Source organism: Hordeum vulgare, chromosome 2H (assembly GCF_904849725.1).
Source record: "Hordeum vulgare subsp. vulgare chromosome 2H, MorexV3_pseudomolecules_assembly, whole genome shotgun sequence".
NCBI lineage: Eukaryota > Viridiplantae > Streptophyta > Magnoliopsida > Poales > Poaceae > Hordeum > Hordeum vulgare.
Window position 1 is genome coordinate 661,470,942 of NC_058519.1, and position 18,869 is coordinate 661,489,810.

The following is an 18,869-nucleotide window of genomic DNA, read 5'->3' on the forward strand; positions in this document are numbered from 1 at the left end:
TGATGTGATCCCGTTATCAATGACATCCAATGTCCATGATAAGGAAACCATGATCATCTATTGACTAACGAGCTAGCCAACTAGAGGCTTGCTAGGGACACATTGTGATCTATTTATCCACACATGTATTACTGTTTCCTGTTAATACAATTATAGCATGAACAATAGACGATTATCATGAACAAGGAAATATGATAATAACCATTTTATTATTGCCTCTAGGGCATATTTCCAACAGTCTCGTCGGACCTTGCGCTCCTGGAGCATCGCCATGGTCGGAGAAGGGGTGCACGGGGATATCGGCGACAGCACCTCCGCCAGCCCGTCGCCCTGCTCGTCCTCTAACTCCTCATCCAGCTCCTCATCCTGGTCGGCAAGAACCCAAAACCTACCACCGAAACGAATAGGATGCGAAGGAAGACTTACCAATCCTTGATCGGGGCCCCTATCTCCGACTGCTCCTGTACTATCAAACGGTAACCATGGATCACAAGGATCAGTCCCGCCTTGGGGAATTCCTCCTTTTGGAGATACCGCCCCGCCAGAATGTCACCTTCTTCATCTCTAATGGTAGTCCACATAGATTCTAGGTGAAGAATGATGAATCCCTGCCTTTCTTCCAAAGAATCCGTGGACGATGCCCGGAAGAAAACCTCCCACCGGCGATGAGGATGATCTGTCGGAGACCCGCCCCGGATCTGACCAAGATCGCCGCTGGCAAAACAACACTCGACCCCGCCACTAGCAGTAGACGCCCGAGGGAAGACTTCCTGGATCTCATCATCGGATGTGAAACCCTGGTCACGAAACGCCGATACTCCGATCGCCTCGCGAGCCTCCACACGAGGCGCCTCGCTAGGTGCCTCGCTAGTCGCCCTCATCCTCACTCTAGCTTAGCTAGTGGTTAGAGTTAGTTTCTAGCTCATGACTAACTCTAAACTAACTCTAGCCAAATAGGTGTTTGGATCGCTTGCTTGCTTGGTAGGCAAGAATGCTGAACTTTATTTTATATAGGCTGAACTATAATTTGCCTTCATTACAAATACAAATTTGTAGTGAATTGAAAGATAATTCACCATGCATGGAGCACACTTTTTATTATGAAAAATAGAATAAAGCCTTGTGTAGAGAAAACTAGTCGTAGGTCAATATAGATACTGATGGTTGTACTTTCTTCCGGCCTGGATTACTGTATGCTCTTTAGCTGACTCTCTGTACTTCTTTGATTGTTCATGTGACTGAGTTTCCGGTTCGGTCCAATCCAAGATAGACATTTCTCTCTGTGATTGCTTCACTAAAACCGCTGTAAATGAGAAAAATATAAGCTTTTACATTATAAAGTGCGGATCTGAAAGCACTTGAAGGGTGCAGATTCGGACGACCCGAACGGCACAACACACCAAAGCCGCATTGCATATATAAATATAGGCATTTTTTCATATAAGGAATATATCTTTCATATGAATTACATGCTTTCAGTTATGTGAGAGAAATACAAACATAATGTATTCTATACTAATATTGAGAAAATAAAAAAGGAGTAGCCACTAAAAAAATAAGATCGATACGCGAGATAGTGTGGCCGGACTGGAACAGGACAAGTACCTTGTCTTTTATGTGAGCGAGCTTCATCTTGTTTTCATCTGATTCGCACCACTTCTTCAAATCAGGGCATTCGGCAATGTAAAGTGTTTCAAGCTTGGTGAGTTGTTGTATGCCCTCCGGCAAAGACCTCATGCCTTCACAATATACGATCGAAAGCTCCTTGAGACCGGTTAAGTCCATGACCCAATGCGGCAATGATGAGATGTTGCATCTGATTATCGTCAGATACTTAACAGAGGACAGATGCGGGATGATGTCATGGGAGACGATCATGTCAGGACAACTCTCGATCGTTAAAGCCTCAAGGCCAGAGATGTGGCGAAGCAGTCTCCACTGCTGCATGGGCAGCTCACTGTATCCAACTGCCAGGGTGTGTATAGTTGATACTGAAGAAGAAAAAGAAGAGGAGGAAGAAGCACACTCTGGAGTGCTTGACATTCTACACTCTCCCCATGATGACAGCACATTATCACTACTGTTTATCTCCAACATGCAAACTGCTCTAGGAAGAAGTGGCCCCATCTTCAACTTGGGGCAATCTTTTATGCTCAACATGCCATTCGAGGCTGACACACTCAACTCCTCTAGATGCCGCATACCCATTAGTCTCACCCAACTATTCTGTTGGCCGACCCATGTTGGCAGGCTGACGCCATTATAACCAGTTATCTTCAAGTACTGCAAACTTTTCGGTGGCACTAGTTTCTCTAACAAGACTTTATCATCCACAAACCTCTCAGCACCTTGAGTCCACGACAATTCCAATGTTAGGAGATTGTTTTTTTCCATCAACTTTATACTCTGAGCCTCTTCTGCGGACTTCACATTTTGAAGCCAGAATATATACAGCTTCTCAGGATTCGTGTCCTTTAAGCAGACAAGATTGCTGCTCGATTCACCATCTCTGACGCGCACCATAAAATTTGGTAATGGTACGAAACTGGTACTAGGATGAGGTACAAGTTCTTCATGAAGACCATAGACGCCGTCTAAATATATGGTCTTCAAAGTATCAATTCTACCTATACTTTTTGGTATCTTCTGAATCTTGTACCAGTACGAGAGTTTCAGGGTGTGCAGCTTTATCAGATTACCAAAACTTTCTGGTAGAGAAGTAATACCATCATTACGAGACAGATCCAAATGCTCTAGACTGGAAAGGGTACTGATACTATCCATCAGATATTCACCTTGTCGAAAGCAGCCACATAAATTTAAGTATTGTAGACTAGAAAGGCCATCTAGAGATTCTGGTAGCGATCCAATACGGCAACATCCTGATAAGTTGAGATATTGGAGGTCCGTGAGGCTCCACATAAACTTCAATATATTTTCCAAAGCAGAGCAGTTTGACAAATCAAAATGCGACAATTTTTTTAGCCTCCTAAATGATTCTGGCAGTTCTTTAATTCTCTTACAGCGTGACAAATCAAGATACATCAGACCCTTCATTTCTCCGATTGACCCTGGCAGTGCATATAGAGAAGATCCTCTAAGACTGAGATAAAGCAATTTCGACAGCCTAGTGATACTATCCGGAATAACTTCATGTCGTACTCTTGGTGCATTAAGATACCTCAACTGCTTCAATCGGCCAATTGAATTTGTCAATTTATGAATCGAGCACTCGCTCAAGTCCAACACACGCAGGGATTTAGCATAGGCAAATGCAGCATCATCATGTCCAATTTCAGCCAAGCCCATAAAACGGATCGCCCTTATCCTCCGTGACTCCAATGACTTGCTACAATTATTGAGCAGTGCATAGTGGCAGCGGTTTCCCCCAATGTTGTCATCATTGCCAGCGAGAAGTATTTCATCGTCCATCACCGATCTGGCTAGATCGTGCACCAGGTCGTGCATGGTGAACGCTGTAACATCGGTATCGTCAAAGAGCAATCTTTCATGCTGAAACAAAAGCCATTAGCAGTGTCAGACTTTTATATCTGAAGCGTTCCATCCACTAACAAATCTAGCAGCGACAGGTAGCATACTGACAAAATTAAGCTACGCAATTATCTCAATTTTTTTTAAAGATGATAATCCCCAGCCTCTCTGTCAGGACCATGCATGCAACCAAATATTATTAAGAATGCAAAATCCAATAGCCAAATAACGCTGAACTGAAAATAAAGCCCGGCATACCCCATGACGGTAACTCCACAATAAAGACACAAACCCTATGTTACAAGACGACATCAATACAAAACATACACAACACTCCTAGGCTACACCTTCATAAAGGAATCGTTGCACGTGTGTTGATGATGACGGGTCTACACAAGGTTGAACTCTGGATTCCCATCCCCGAAGGTCAGCTTCAACTCCCGCCTTCAGCAAGGACACACTCGTCGACAAAGCCTGATCTGAAATCGTGTGTTTTCACCGAGTGTGTAAGGTCACCGTCGAAGCCGAATGTATCATCATGCCTTATCCGGCTACGGACGCCTCGATAACTGGAGACCTCTGTAGAAGACACTAGAAGGCAGACGCCCCGTACGACCTGCCTTCTGTCAACGTCACACCACCTTTGATCGAGTAGCAACAAGATAGACATGAGACCTCTGTGGGAACCACCATGCAACACGTGCCTGTAGCAGGCATGACTTGACGTCCCCGCATGAGGTGTAGTGTGTAGCATTAGTCGGTGGCGCATCCGTCGGAGGCTTGAGCTGCTAGTGACAGGAACTGCTCGATGAATCTGGCCAGCCCTTGCAAGCAGTCCCATGGCCAGCCGTGTTTGACCTCCCGTCACTACGACGAGAAGGCCACTACCAGATACGCCGCCCGAGGCCATAACACAGGTATCGGCGGTGCATCGTCAGCAGGTCATGTCCAACAGGGAGATCATCACCTTCACCCCGGCCATGATGTAGCCGGCAAGTCGCAGCCTGCAGCACCCATGTGTCAGATCTGGCCATCGCAAAGACGCTGCAGCTGATCCCCCAAACAAGGGCCGCCCAACGTCACCCGACCCCCACCTGCCATGCCGGCGCCGCTGTCACTGCCTTGCTTCAGGGAATGCTGGCAGTGCCGCACTCCGGCCCAACAAACCTAGCCCGCGCCACCGGCCGGGATTCGCCCTGTCGTGCCCTCTACCGTTGGCGAGGAAGGAGGAGGGTGGAGAAGGGAAAGACCAGGTGACGGCTACTCCTAGGTTTTTTTGCTTTTGTCGCTCGTGGGAGCGACGGGACAGACGGGCTCGATTTGAAAGGACGGAAGACAAAATGCCGTTTCTATAAATGTCCATCTTTGAGCTTTGCGATTTGACGGAATAGACAAAAAAAAGTGATAGCTGTGCATGCTTAAATAAAATAGCGTATATCTTCTTTTTTTTATTTAGTCAATACAAACTCATTGTGCTAATAAATGATACTAGTTAACGTAAAGCACAGATGACCCGGAGCCCATTATGCAAAATAGTGAAGTATTTTATGCGAGACAAATTTACAATCTATTCATCAATTATGGCAGTACAAAGAACACTAGAGGTAACAAAAATTACAACTAGGTACATGGATAACCTAGCGACGACTACAAGCACTCGAGCGGGCCAAAGGCATGTTGTCGTTATCGCCACTCCCTCACCGGATCCGTATAAACCACGTTGTAGTATACAGTTCAGAAATCGTCGTGCTAAGGCCCCGAAGGACCAATGTACTAAAGCAGCAACTATCGTCAATGAAGAGAGTTGTAGATCAGAAAGATCAAACTTGTAACCACATGAAGGAAGACAAACACAAACTGGATCCAATAGATCCACCAAGACCAGCACCGACCAAATCCCACAAGATCCTAAGAAGACCAACTCCACACGTCCTCTAATGATGCTCTTTGCACCATCTCGGGACGAGGATCAGATGTGGAAGACATTATTCCTACACAGAGACATCGCTGCCGCCATAGAGTCCCAACCAAGACGCTGAACCTGCCAAATCTTAGAAAAACGAGAGCATGATCCCTCCTGCCAGCAGAGGGCCAAGATCCTCCGCACCTCCATGGCCCAAAGGCCATCGGCGGTGGGGCGGTGACAGCGCCACTAGGAGGAGGAAGAAGACTTATAACGACATTGAGCTTTGCCTTTCATATGCCAAAACTTAAAATATCACTCTTATATGAGATTTAATAATGCACCATAGTTGGATATTATTTCTTCTCCTGAGGACTTTACTTCAATAAGATTGTTTTTTTTGTACTCTCATCTAGGATTTCCTTGCCTCTCTTTGGTGCCGCAGCCGATCCTCCTCGCCTCCTATGGTCACTGGACCATGGACGGGCGGTGGATCCTGGCCCTTGCCGTCAGGAGGGCTCCATTTTAGGTGTTTTTCTAAGATTTGTTAGGGTTTTTGTCATGCTGAAGAAGACAAGGCGGTAGCGGCTTCTTGAAGATGGAATAAGGTCCTCCCTACCTAGACCTCGTCCCGTTGAAGTTTAAAGCGTCGTCTGAGGGTGTGTGGATGTTAGTCTCTGACGGATTTGAAGGGATCCGGTCGGCATTTGTCTTTGGTGGATCCGACTAGATCCGGTATTCGTTCGACTACGTATGTGTGTCTCCATGCTGGATCCTTCCAATCTATACTTCTCTGCATTGATGATGGTAGCTTTTTTAGTGCGTTTGTCCTATGAGGCTTTAGCACGACGACTTCCCAGCTGTATATAACAACAATGTTTGCCCGGCTCCAACGAAGGAGGGTGATAACAGCGGCGCGCCTTTGGCTCACTGTAGTGCTTGTACTCTTCGCTATGTGGCCTATGATACGTCTCTGACGTATCAATAATTTATGATGTATTCATGTCATGTTTACAACAATTTTGTTCAGTTTAAATGCACTTATATATGATTCGAATGGTACTAACCCATACTGACGATGTTTTCAACAGAATTACCAGGTGTTATTTTGTGCAAAAAATAAAATCTCTCGAAATTGAAAGAAACTTTTTGACGACTTTTCTGGAAGGAAACGGACTCATGAACCTTCGAGGGAGTACTAGAAGATCCAGATGTGCCCCCACAAGGCATCTGGGCATGCCCATGGGGGTGGTCGTGCCAAGATACGTTGTGAGACCCCCGTGGTACATCTTCACATGATTCCAACGATGATTTTTTTATATATTGAGAAAACCCTAGAAATAAACCTAAAACTTCTGCTCCTCCGCTGCAAGCCTCTGTTCCAAAGCAACCTCATTTGGAGCCCTTTTCCGGCACCACGTCAGACGGGAAAATCATCACCGGATGCCATCTTCAACATCTCGCCGGTCTCCATGGTGAGGAAGTAGTTCACCCTCGGGGATGAGGGTATGTATTAGTAGCTATGCATTTGATCTCTCTCTCATGTTCTTGATATTGCACGATCTTGTTGTATCATGAGGGTTGTTAATATAGTTGGATCATATGGTGTTCTTCCCTTGCTATCTTCTTGTGATAAATTGATTCTTTCCCTTTGAGTTTTCAATATTACCAGAATGCATATTTTAGATTTGAGAACACTTGATGTATGTCTTGCATGTGGATACCCGTGGTGACAATGGGGTGTTCTATTGATTCACTTGATATATGTTTTGGCAATTAACTTGCAGATTCCCGCGGTGACATTGGGGTAATCTAGGCATAGAGGTTGATAAACGTTTTCTTCCTAATTTCTCTGGTAGAAACTTTGGGGTACTCTTTGAATTTCTTTGTGTTGGATTGAATATGATGATTTGGAAATTGTTTGATGCATTTCAAATAATTAACAAATTGATACTTCGGGTAATGTTGGAGTATCTAGGTGACATTACAGTTGATTGATGTGCGTCTTGGGTGTTATTCTAGTACGAACTCTGCGGTTGTTTGTGATACTTATAGGAGTGACTCAATAGTTTGATCAGAAAGGATAACTTTAAGGTGGTTCTACTACCTACAACAATCTCATCTTATGTTCTCCGGTTGATAAGAACTTTGTAGTGATTCTTTAGCACCGTTGAGAGATCCCACTAGTGAAAGTATGAACCCTAGGCCTTATTACAAGCATTAGTATATTGTTTTGATCGTTGTTCACTAGTTGCTATCTTGATGTTTTTATATTTTCTGATTACAAAAACCTATATCTACTATCCATACTATACTTGTATCACCTTCTCTTTGTATTCAGTGTGTTGGGGACACAAAGGATTCCTTGTATTTGATTGCGGTGTTGTTCAAAAGAGACCATCTTCATCATACACTTTCTAGAGATTGATAAAACTTAGGTGATCCACTTGAGAGAAATTTGCTACTGTCCTACAAAAATTCGCGCTTGAAGGCCCAACACAGTCTACAAGAATAAAGTTTCATAGTAGACATCAGTCAACAGACCTAGATGTAAAATTTATTTCTAGTGTTCTTTGTGCCACCATGGCAGTTGATGAATAGATTGGAAGTTTTCTTATAAAATATTTTTTTACTAGCATAAAAAAATAAGATAAGTAGTCAAAATAATCAGGTATGACCTCCGGTGCATTTATATGTGTGTTATATGTGGTTTGTGGTGGTGTGCGCACGAGCAACTGATAGTTGCTAACAAGTTATGTGGATATGTTGAGTATGTTATAAAATGCGCTAACAACTCAAATATTGGATAAACATGTGCACCATATAAACACGCATCATATGAGTTCCCACCAAATTACCTTCGAATGTTCAAGGAAGGAAAGCTTCAAAAGCTGAGTAATGTATATCTCGCCGAGCTCCCAAGCGGTGAATGTTGGTGTTGCCCCAATAAAGGAAAGAGAAATCCACTGGTGAATAAGATCACCTTTAGATATATTACAGCCTTTTGGAAAGATTGCCAAATAGGCAAAGCAAAGCTTCAAGTACCGAGGCATAAAAGTATAACTTAACCTCAAGGATGCAAGCACCCGTGTTGCAGCTTTATCTTTCGGATCTAAAGAAGAATTAGATACTTTCCAGATATCACTGTCTCTCACTTTCTTCCATTGATTAGAGGTCATAGTTTCCAAAATGGACCCAATTGATTGAGCAGCTAAAGCCACACCTCCACACTTCGCTGCAATGGCTTCCCCTACATCATTTAACTGTTCTTTATCATCTCTAGATTCAAAGCCACTTTTTTGCTTAATTATAGTCCAGCACATCTCATTTGTTAGTGATGCTAGCTCATACGAAGGAATGGTCGAAATTTTCCTTGCAATCTCCTCATTGCGTGTGGTTGCTATGACAACCACCTTGCTACCCTGGCCAACCTTAAGCATTGCAACTAGACTATCCAATTGGGAATCGTCCTCTGCCCACAAATCATCTAGAATAATAAGAATCTTCTTATTGGTGAATAGTTGTGCAAGTGATCTGTGTATCATCTGCTTTTCAGTGTACGTACTCTCGTTCTCTGACAGCTGACTTATTAAAGAATTGCCAATTTTGTTCAAGTCAAATTTCTCGGACACATAAATCCACACTCGGAAATAGTCTTCAAATTTGGTTTTATTATTGTAAATCATTTTCGCCAAGGTCGTCTTGCCAAGGCCTCCAATGCCGTGTATAGCAAGGACAATGAGCTCTTCTATCATGATCTCACATAAAGAAACCCATATCTTATTTTCTTCTTCAGTCCTTCCAATGATTGATGCCTCAATGGTTGATGATGTTTCACGCATTTGGATGACTTCCAGCTCATCGTCTTTAGTGCCTGACACTAACATGAATTTCTGATATTGTTCTGTGATGCCCTTCAGTTCCTCTCTCATTGTCTTCATCTTGTTGGCCATTGTTAACTTGGGGCCGATTGTGAAACAAGGCATCATAACTGCTAGATGTTTCTTCATGGATAACTGCAAGAGATCGTCAGCTTAATTGTTAGTCATTGACGGTTGATGATATTAAGAAAAAGTCCATTTTAACTGAGAAAGTTTGATGCATTTTCTGATTTGCCTAACATATAAATTCCAGATTTGGTTTAGAACATTCTCACATTCTCATGTTGGTACTTAAATGGTTGACTGGTATTTTTTGTTCAAATGTAGATGAGTTCAAATTTCTCCATTTAAAGTTTGTATTGACTAAAATATTTAGAAATGAAAATAGAACTTGGTCAAAGGATGCATCTTTCTGCCTAGCACCAGCATAACTTTTATTTTGGATTCGTCATATTCTTGGCGTGCCAAGAAAGCAATTAATCTCAAATGTCAGGGATTAAAAGTTGCACCGCCGGCAATCAAAGGTCCACAAGTACCACCATCAAACTTGAAGGTCGACAAGACGCAATTAATCTAATTTGAATTATTCCTCATCCTAGGTAATTTTAAGATCATTTCATAAACAAATTAAATTTAAAATGTAAATAGATACGTTTATATTAATTCACTATGAAAAATTTGACATAAGAAAAAAAAATATAGATCATAAGACCAGAAAAATCACATTTTATGTATAATTTATACTACGCTTTTATGTTTGTAATTTTACGTGACATAATTTTTTTACGATGACTATGTATTTTTTTATGATCTTTTTTTACGTATGAGATAAGATTAAAATTTCAAAAACATAAAATTATGATGTATTGATGTATTCTTCACCCAGGGTGACAAATAGCGCGACCCTATATATATTCGTTCCCTCTATTTTCACGTCAATGCAACGTAATTTTATGTTTCATAATTGTTTTCTTATTTCATACGTAAAAAAAGACCATAAGAAAATATATAATCACCATAAAAAATATTTTTTCTCACGTAAAATTACAAACATAAAAATATAATGTAAGATATACATGAAATGCGATTTTTCTGGTCTTATGACCTATCTTTTTTATTTTTTAAATCAAATTTTACGTAATGAATCAATATAAATTTAACTATTGGTATTCCGAATATAGTTTATTTATGAAACGGTTGTAAGATTATTTGTGTGAAGAATAATTTATTCTACATCCTGATTGATGAATAGACTTTATATATATATATACATATATATATATAGACAGAAGCTTGTGAAACTACCGGTCATGTCCGACGAGATGTTCTTGGGAGTGAAAAAAAAGACCAAAGCGCCCCGAACCCTCGTCACTCCCCGCCGCACACCACCCCCCACGACCTCCCCAACCCACCATCCACCTCCGACCACCGTCCACTCTGCTCCTCACCTCCTCCTTCCGGTCGCAATGCCGACACTTCCTCCTTCCGGGCGCGCCTCCGGCGCCATCTCCACCCGCCGCCAACTCAGGGATGCGGCCACCGTCTCGACCCGCACTGGGATTCGGCCGCCGTGACGGCCCCGATCCGCCACCTTCCTTCTGCCGCTGACTCCGACGTGTGGTTCCTCGCTCGCCGCCAACGTGCCGTCAGGCGAGGCGACCTCCCCAATCGCCGCCCAGCGCGCCACCGACCAAGCTCTCCGCCGCCGCCCAGCGTACCATCGGCCGCCTTTCCCAACGCGCAGTAGCTGCCTCCGCACGACGCCCCAACTGGCTGGCCACCACGCACGCCGCCCAAACCGGGCACGTGCCTTGACCCCTTGCAATCCCGCGTTCCCTGAACCCCCTGCAATCTCGTGCGCCGTCGTGAGATGGATCTCGCCCCTGCCGCGTCGTGACTCTGTTGCGGCCAGCCCGAAGCGGGACAGTTCTTCTCTTTGTTTCTAGCCCCCGTGCACGAATCTAAGCAAAACCAATGGCACCTGTATACCACCATCGCTCATGGGCATCTGGGAACCGCCCCCATTGCATGTGGTCATTGCTGGAGCTTCTCGAGACAACGTCCTCTTGCCCTCTGCCTCCTCTTCACATCCCTCCTTCGATCCCCCACCATGGTGAAGTCCTACTACAACAATACGCGAAGTTCCACAACAGCAGGTCGGCCATGGTGAAGTGCTGCCTGTTGCAACACATCAAGCCGCTGCCCGTGCTCTGAGGCCGGCACCTAGCCTAGCCAGAAACTGCGCCTTGGAATCTGAGTGCGGGGTTTGCCGGATCCATCCTCCGACCACCACCACCTTGCCCATGGAAGCATGGGGCTTCTACGACCAACGCTCACTTTCTTCTCTGTCACCTGTAGCCCATAGACCTCAGGTGCTCCTCTGTTATGTGAGTCACTTATTTCTTAGATTGTGTGTTGTATTTGTTCCTTGTCAGACTGATGATAGTTCAGTTACAGGGAAAACAACAGGTCAGCTTGTATGCAGCCTACTGAGAGAGTAAAATTGTTGTTGCTGCTCTACCTTAAAGATGGCTCCAGATGAAGCACGATCTAGCCTGTGTACTACTTATTCTGCTGTACATTGTGCCTTTTGTTCGATGGATCAGCTATTGTTTTGCAAGCTCTGGGCATCAGTTGCTACATTGGAGCCATGGAGAAGATAATGGATAAGAGAGAGATGACGCGGTGGTTAGAAATACAAATAGGAGAGGATAAGAGCAAACATGTGGCGGAAAACACCCAACATTCGCACCTTTAGCAAGATGGCCACCAGAAAACAATGGTTACATTTTTCAAACATATAATCATTGCTAGTTACGTGAACGAGTGTTCAAGTAAATATATTATTATAACACTCCATTGGCAAAAAAAATAAACATACCTCCAACAACAGTTTAGTGATCACATCTACTTGAAGGATAAAAAATGTGTGGTGGCGGGATGAATGCGATGGTAAGTCTAAAAAATACTCACAATTTTTTTTAATCAAATGTGATTTCGTGGTGTATACATATTTGTTGATATGACTATATAAGAGCTCTAGAATTTTGATTTAGGCATGGATCACAATTAGGCACAAAAATAAATGACGTGTCCAGAAAAATCTTTTCTTCTGCATCCATTTTTTCCGAAAAAGGTGAACACACGAAGTTCAAATATGAAAGGCAGGAAAATGGTCAACAATAAAAAATCCAGATTTAAATAAAAAATTCTCAACACGTAAAAGTTATGCTTTTCGATGGATTCTAACGGTTATTTCAATTAGTGTTTAGAAATTCAAATTGAAAACAACCAACTGTTCAACTACTATATAGAGTGTCTTCCATATAAGAAAAGTTAATTTTGGTGTTTCTAAATAATTCTATCTTCCGTGAAACATTTTGGTATGTTGTTCGAAAAGAAAAGTTTAACCATATTAGAAAACCTACGTCTTTACAACAGGTTTCTAATGGTACATCATTTGTGCAACTCCGAGGAACGGGTGAGGAATTACGAACAAAAAATATGTAACCGAAGTTCAGTGTGAAAACAACGAGTAGTTCAACTACTACATGGAATGTGTTTCCGATGAGAATGAAAGAATGAAAACTTAAAACCTAAAAGGTTTGTTGAAAGTTCACGTGATCTCAAGGGAGAATTCCAAAAATCCTTGCGAGAGAGGTTCACCTTGTATTTCCATGTTTGAAAAGCACAAAAAGATGTTGTTTTTGGTGTTTTGAAAAAATTGTCTCAATCCAGAAAGAAGTTCAGTTATTATTTGGGAGCAATTCAATTTCAAAAAGAAAATCTAAACGGAGAAAGTTCACGTATTACATGGTGTGTGTTTAACATGAGGAAAATGAGTAAAAAGACAAGGTCCAAATTTTTTGTTGCTATAAGTTCAAGTCCTTGGTCGGGAAAAGTTAAAAAAAATTGCGAGAGAGGTTTGTTCAAAAAGGAATATTAACGAAAATACGCGACATAAATTCAACGTGAAATCAGCGGAAAGTTCAAGTACTACACTGCATGAATATCGGATGAAAATCTTTTGAACCGTCGCGAGTATGAAAAAAAAGATCAACACGAAAAAGTGGCATGTTTACAACAGGTCTTCGTCGGTATATCACTTGCTCAATTCCGTTGAATGCATGGAGTATTACGAAAAAAAAAACAACACGTGAATAACCGGGTGAAGTTTAGGTTGAAATGCCAAGAAGTTCAAGTTCTTCACGTGGTGCATTTTCGAAGAATCTGTTTCACGAAAAATGCAAAACGCGTGAGCTCATTGTTTTCAAAACTGCTTGAAAACGGCTAAGAATCAAAGAAAACTATCTACATGAAAAAGTTTCACATTTTTCGTAGCTATTGAACGGTATATTATTTGCCTCATTCCAATAAAGTTTGTAAAAAATATGGCCGAAAAACGTTTTTACCTATTTTTGAAACTGACTAAAAACTGTAATGAATTGGTAAAACAATATACATATAAAAGGTTCGTATTTGTTTAAGCTTTCGAACACCATATCATTTGCTCAATTCTGAAGAACCGTTGAGAAATTAATGCAAAAATACGAATTCTCTACAACTTCTGCTGTTTTCTAAGTTACTTTTAAACCGTTCATAGTTAGAAGAAACTTTTTACATGAAAACTGCACATTTCCATAAGCTTTCCAAGGCCATATCATTTCCATCAATCGGACTAGCTTTTTTTAATTAATCCCGAAATACGAACCCGGCTGTTCGGTTTCAGAAATTCCGCCATTTTTTAAGTTCCTCTTTAACCATAGGGAATTTGGAAAAACTTTCAACGTATGTAATGAGGGTATTTGTTGAAGCTATTTACCGCCATCTCATTTGCCTTATTCCGATAAACATTTTAAAAATAGGATCGAAAATACGATTCACGTTTATGTATGAAAAAAAAGGTTTTCAAAACTGCTCTTAAATGATGAACATTTTGACAAAAAATCAACTAGGTTGTTACCAGAGTGTCCATAGCTTTCAAACGATATATCACAAGCCCCATTTGAACAATATTAGCGGAAGTTCAACCGAGCACCCGGGAAAGGTCAACTACTACAACGCATGAATGTCATATGAAAATCTTTTAAACCATCGCTAGTATGAAAAGGAAGCATCAACATAGAAAAGTTGTGTGTTTACCACAGCTTTTCGTCGGTATATCATTTGCTCAATTTGGTGAGTGGATGAAGTGTTACGAGCAAAAAACAAGATGTTAAAAATAGGGTGAAGTTTAAATGGACATGGCGAGAAGGTCAAGTTCTTCACGCTGTGCATTTTTAAGGACGTGTTTCGCGATAAAGGCAGAACACATGATCTCACTGTTTTCGAAACTTGTTAAAAATGGCTAAGAGTCAGAGAAAACTATCTACATGAAAAAGTTTTGCATTTTCCGTAGCTTCTGAACGGACTATTATTTGCCCCAATCCAATAAAGTCTGTAAAACTATGGGCAAAAATATTTTTAGTCATTTTTAAAACTAACATAAAACCGTAAGGAATTGCAAAAAATAATCTACATATAGATGTTTCGCATTAGTTAAAGATTTCGAACGCCATATCATTTGCTCCATTCCGAGTAACAATAAAGAAATTAGCGCAAAAATACAAACTCGGTACAACTTCTGCATTTTCTAAATAACTTTTAAACCATAAATAATTGGAAGAAACTTTCATGTGAAAAACTGCGCATTTTCATAAGCTTTTCAAAGCCATATCATTTGCGTCAATCGGACTAGCCTTTTTTAAATTAACCCCGAAATACGAACCCAACTGTTCGGTTGTAAAATTCAGAATTTTTTTAAATTCCTCTTTAATCATAGAAAATTTGGAAAAACTTTGAACCTATGAAATGAGGGGATTTGCATCAGCTATTCAATGCCATCTTATTTGCCTCATTTCAAGGATTGAAAATATGATTCACGTTTTTATGTATGAGCAAACACGGTTTCAAAACTGCTCTTAAACCTTGAACATTTTGACAAAAAATCAACCTCGGCTGTTACCAGGGTGTCCACAACTTTCGAACGGTATATTGCAAGCCCCATTTGAACACTTTTAGCAGAAGTTCAACTGAGCACCCGGAGAAGTTCAATTACTACTGCTGGGCCGAGTCAGCCTGGCATCAGAATATTATTCTCATCCCAACGTCAGAATGGTGTTTATATATATAGGGTCGCGGGTCGTGCTATTCATCACCCTGGATGAGGAATAGTTATTCTTCACCCTCCTCTATTTTTACATTAATACACCATAATTTTACGTTTCTTAAATTGTAATCTTATCTCATACGTAAAAAGAGACCGTAAAAAAATACATAGTCACCGTAAAAAATATTTTATGTCACGTAAAATTACAAACATAAAAACATAGTGTAAATTATACATAAAATGCAATTTTTCTGGTCTTACTGTCTATATTTTTGTTTTCTTATGTCAAATTTTTCGTAGTTAATCAATATTAATGTATATATTTGCATTTTAAATTTGATTTATTTATGAAATGATCGTAAAATTACCTCGAGTGAAGAATAATTTATTCTGCACCCAGGATGTTGAATAGAGTTTCTAGGGTCGCGTTATTCGTCATCCTTGGTGAGAAATAGTTATTCTTCATCCCCCTCTGTTTTAATATCAATGCACCATAATTTTACGTTCCGTTAATTCTGTCTTATTTTATACGTAAAACGAGACTGTAAAAACACATAACCAATATAAAAAATATTTTATATCACGTAAAATTACGAACATACAAAAAATAGTGCAAAAAGTACAAAAAATCAAAATTTTCTGGTATTATGACCTATATTTTTGTTTTTCTTTTGTCAAATTATACGTAGTGATTCAATATAAATGTAAATGTTTGTATTTAAAATTTAATTTATTTGTAAATTGATCGTAAGATTATCTCGGGTGAAGAATAAACTATTCTGCACCCTGAGTGATGAATAGATATATATATTGTTGTATTAAAATGTTTCCGTCTTAAAGAAAACCGGTTAGGACAAAACATTAAGCACATAACTTCATATTTGCTATTTCAGTATAATCACATGTATATTTGAAAAATAACAACTAAATTTCATCGAACATATTCACAGGCATAGTTATGTTTATTTGTAGAACTATGGCGGTGGGCCTTAATGTTATTTTCATTTTTGCTAGGGTTCTTATTATTCCACTACTTGTACTCTGTTTTCCATAAAGCTTAATACAGCGTGTTAGAACTAATCTTGAGGTTTGTATTAGCATGTAGTTTTGAGTTTTGCATGTCGCTAGTTGTATTCAGCGTCGGCAAGATGTACGTGTGATACGTACGAGACGGAGTCGCTGGCTGGCCGAGTGAGCCCCGTCATGAAGAGATTTCAGGGCGTGTTAGTTGCATGTAAGTAGGCACGTTAGTTAGTTTGTTGGATGCATGCTAGTTGCAGGTGTGCGGAGGTTGAGGAAACGCTGCAAACAGGCTGAACATGGTCATGCATGTGGCTTAGTGGGTTAGTGCATGCGTGGAAGCAGTTAGTGGGCGGGTTAGTGGCCCGACTGCGTGGGTGTTAGTCCCTTGTAATAATAGTTATATATACACGTCCATCAGATGAATGAAAGTCAAGGCCGTGAGGGCTGCAGCAACACCATGTAGTATCTGTAGTCACCAAGGAGGGAAGCTCTTGGCAAAGCTGGTGCTGGTTTCTTCCTTGGGCATGTGTGTGCGTGTGTGTTCATAAGTGTTCTTGTGTGTTTGAGAGAAACAACCAGAGTGAGAACGGAGTAACATCAGGAGAGTTGTGGGAGGCAGCTCAAGGTAGAAGAAGAAGAAACGGCACTGGGAGGAGGCGGCGCCAACACAGCGTGTTTCCGCAAAGAAATTATATTAAAAAATCATGGTTCAGAGTTACCTTGGATGTTGGCCCTGCCTCAGTTCCCGCTTCAAAATCATCAATCATATCGGCGATGCCATACATCGCGTCCTTGAGACGATTGAGCCACAAACGCATGGAATTGTTGGTGTTGGCGCGCTCAGCGTCCTTGAGGAGCGCATCAATGGACTCGAGGGTCATCTTCATCTCCTTGAGGTCCTTGTCCAAGTTGTGCTGCAGCTTGATCTGACCTCCCACCAAGTGCAGCGGCAATCATGACCCCGATGTCCGCCATGGCTTCCCTCTCTCGATGTGTGGGATGTGCAGAAGAGGGGTGGGGGATAACACCTTTCTGCTCGACTAGATCTTATCGTCACAGCAATTGCCAAGAAGTTTCCCTTCCATAATATCTGTCATGTCAGCTCCACCTAGCTAGGCATCTTCCTAACGATTTCTTTGGCTTGATTCCTCCGAGCTATGCTTTGTCTTGTAGTAAATTAGACAATATACTCCGTATTTGATAATTTATAATAAGGTGATTCTGGATCTTGATTTGATGCTATAGGTGCAATGGTTAGTGGTTATTTTCTACGCCGATTATTTGTTTGGTTAGGCGCAGTCGATGCGTAATATACAAGACTAATTTACTACGGGGCCTAGATTAAATAATCACTAAACAAACTTTCTGCTGTCGGTACAATACTAAAACGAGTTAGAGCAATTCTTACCGGTCGATCCAAACGAACGGTGTTTTTGTTTAATTTTTTTCGTTTGAATCGGTCAGATGTACATCAACATTCGTTTTCGCGTTTGGGTCGGCGCATGCGTTCAATGTTTGCCCGATCCATTTTAAAGACGCGTCACAAAAAAATACAAACATTTCCAAAAATAAAAACAAACATAAATTAAACATTAAAGCAGGCCACGAAGGCCGAGAGTCCATGCGTCCCAATTACATTAATTGAACATCAAAAGGAAACTAAACTGCACCCTACCCTAGGCGTTCTCGTCGTCGGCATCGGGGCCGGTGAGGTCGATCAGCGTCGGAGCAGTACCGGCCCAGGGGAACGCCGTGTTCCAGACGACGTTGATGTCGGGGGCGGGCAGTGCCGGCGCTGGCAGTGCTGGTGGAGGCGGTGGTGGCGGTAGCGCAGCACATGCGCGCTCCTCCTCCTCCCTCTCCAGCCGTTCCTCCTCATCTTCCCGCACCAGCTCCATCTGCCGTGCGCAACGCCCTCCAACGCTAGACGTACGCGGCCTCCTGTTGCAGTGTCACGCCCAACCAGATGGGCGGCGCGCTGACCGACTCGCGGAGGCAGCCGATCCACTAGTAGACCTTCGGTTGTGGCTCCGTGGGCTCGGTCTTCGGTGAAGGGGCATGACGCAGTCGTCGACGGCGGACAGCGCGATCGCCTCCGCGAGCTGCGCCCGTACGCCGCGTCCTCCTCCTCGGCCTTGAGTTGCTTTTCCTCCTCGCTCTCGTGGAGTGCGGCTGCCAGCACCGCCAGGTAGGCGGCCTCCGCCTCCTGGTCCCTGTCGTGAACGACGGGTGGGGGCGATGAAGGGCCTGGCTCCACGCCGGACACGCCGCGGCGGCGCTGCTCCTCGTGCTCGAGGACGAACCAAACCTCCCAGTCGGGAGAGTCGGCCGCGTAGATAGGGTTCTGCCGCTGCTCCAGCGTCAGCTGCCGCCACCGGCGACTCACCTCCTCCGCGTGAGCCCGCGCCGACCGCAGCACGGC

General features: G+C 42.3%; 1 protein-coding gene across 1 annotated transcript; it reads right to left on the minus strand.

Annotated features, from left to right (window-relative positions):
- Positions 1-1,096: 1,096 nt before the first annotated feature.
- On the minus strand, positions 1,097-17,258 carry LOC123431359 (putative disease resistance protein RGA1). The gene is made up of 4 exons (XM_045115168.1): positions 17,167-17,258; positions 8,254-9,411; positions 1,606-3,513; positions 1,097-1,303 (listed from the first exon to the last, which is right to left on the minus strand). The coding sequence occupies exons 1-4, from the start codon at positions 17,230-17,232 to the stop codon at positions 1,295-1,297; spliced, it is 3,141 nt and encodes a 1,046-aa protein (XP_044971103.1). The 5' UTR covers positions 17,233-17,258; the 3' UTR covers positions 1,097-1,294.
- Positions 17,259-18,869: the final 1,611 nt, after the last annotated feature.

Excerpts from the sequence above, each read along its gene's own strand:
- LOC123431359 (XM_045115168.1), bottom strand. The coding sequence starts at position 17,232 with ATGTATGGCATCGCCGATATGATTGATGATTTTGAAGCGGGAACTGAG. Across the intron at positions 9,412-17,166 it reads AGGCAGGGCCAACATCCAAG|TTATCCATGAAGAAACATCT; the intron begins GTAACTCTGAAC and ends GATCTCTTGCAG. Across the intron at positions 3,514-8,253 it reads CCTTCCTTGAACATTCGAAG|CATGAAAGATTGCTCTTTGA; the intron begins GTAATTTGGTGG and ends CTTTTGTTTCAG.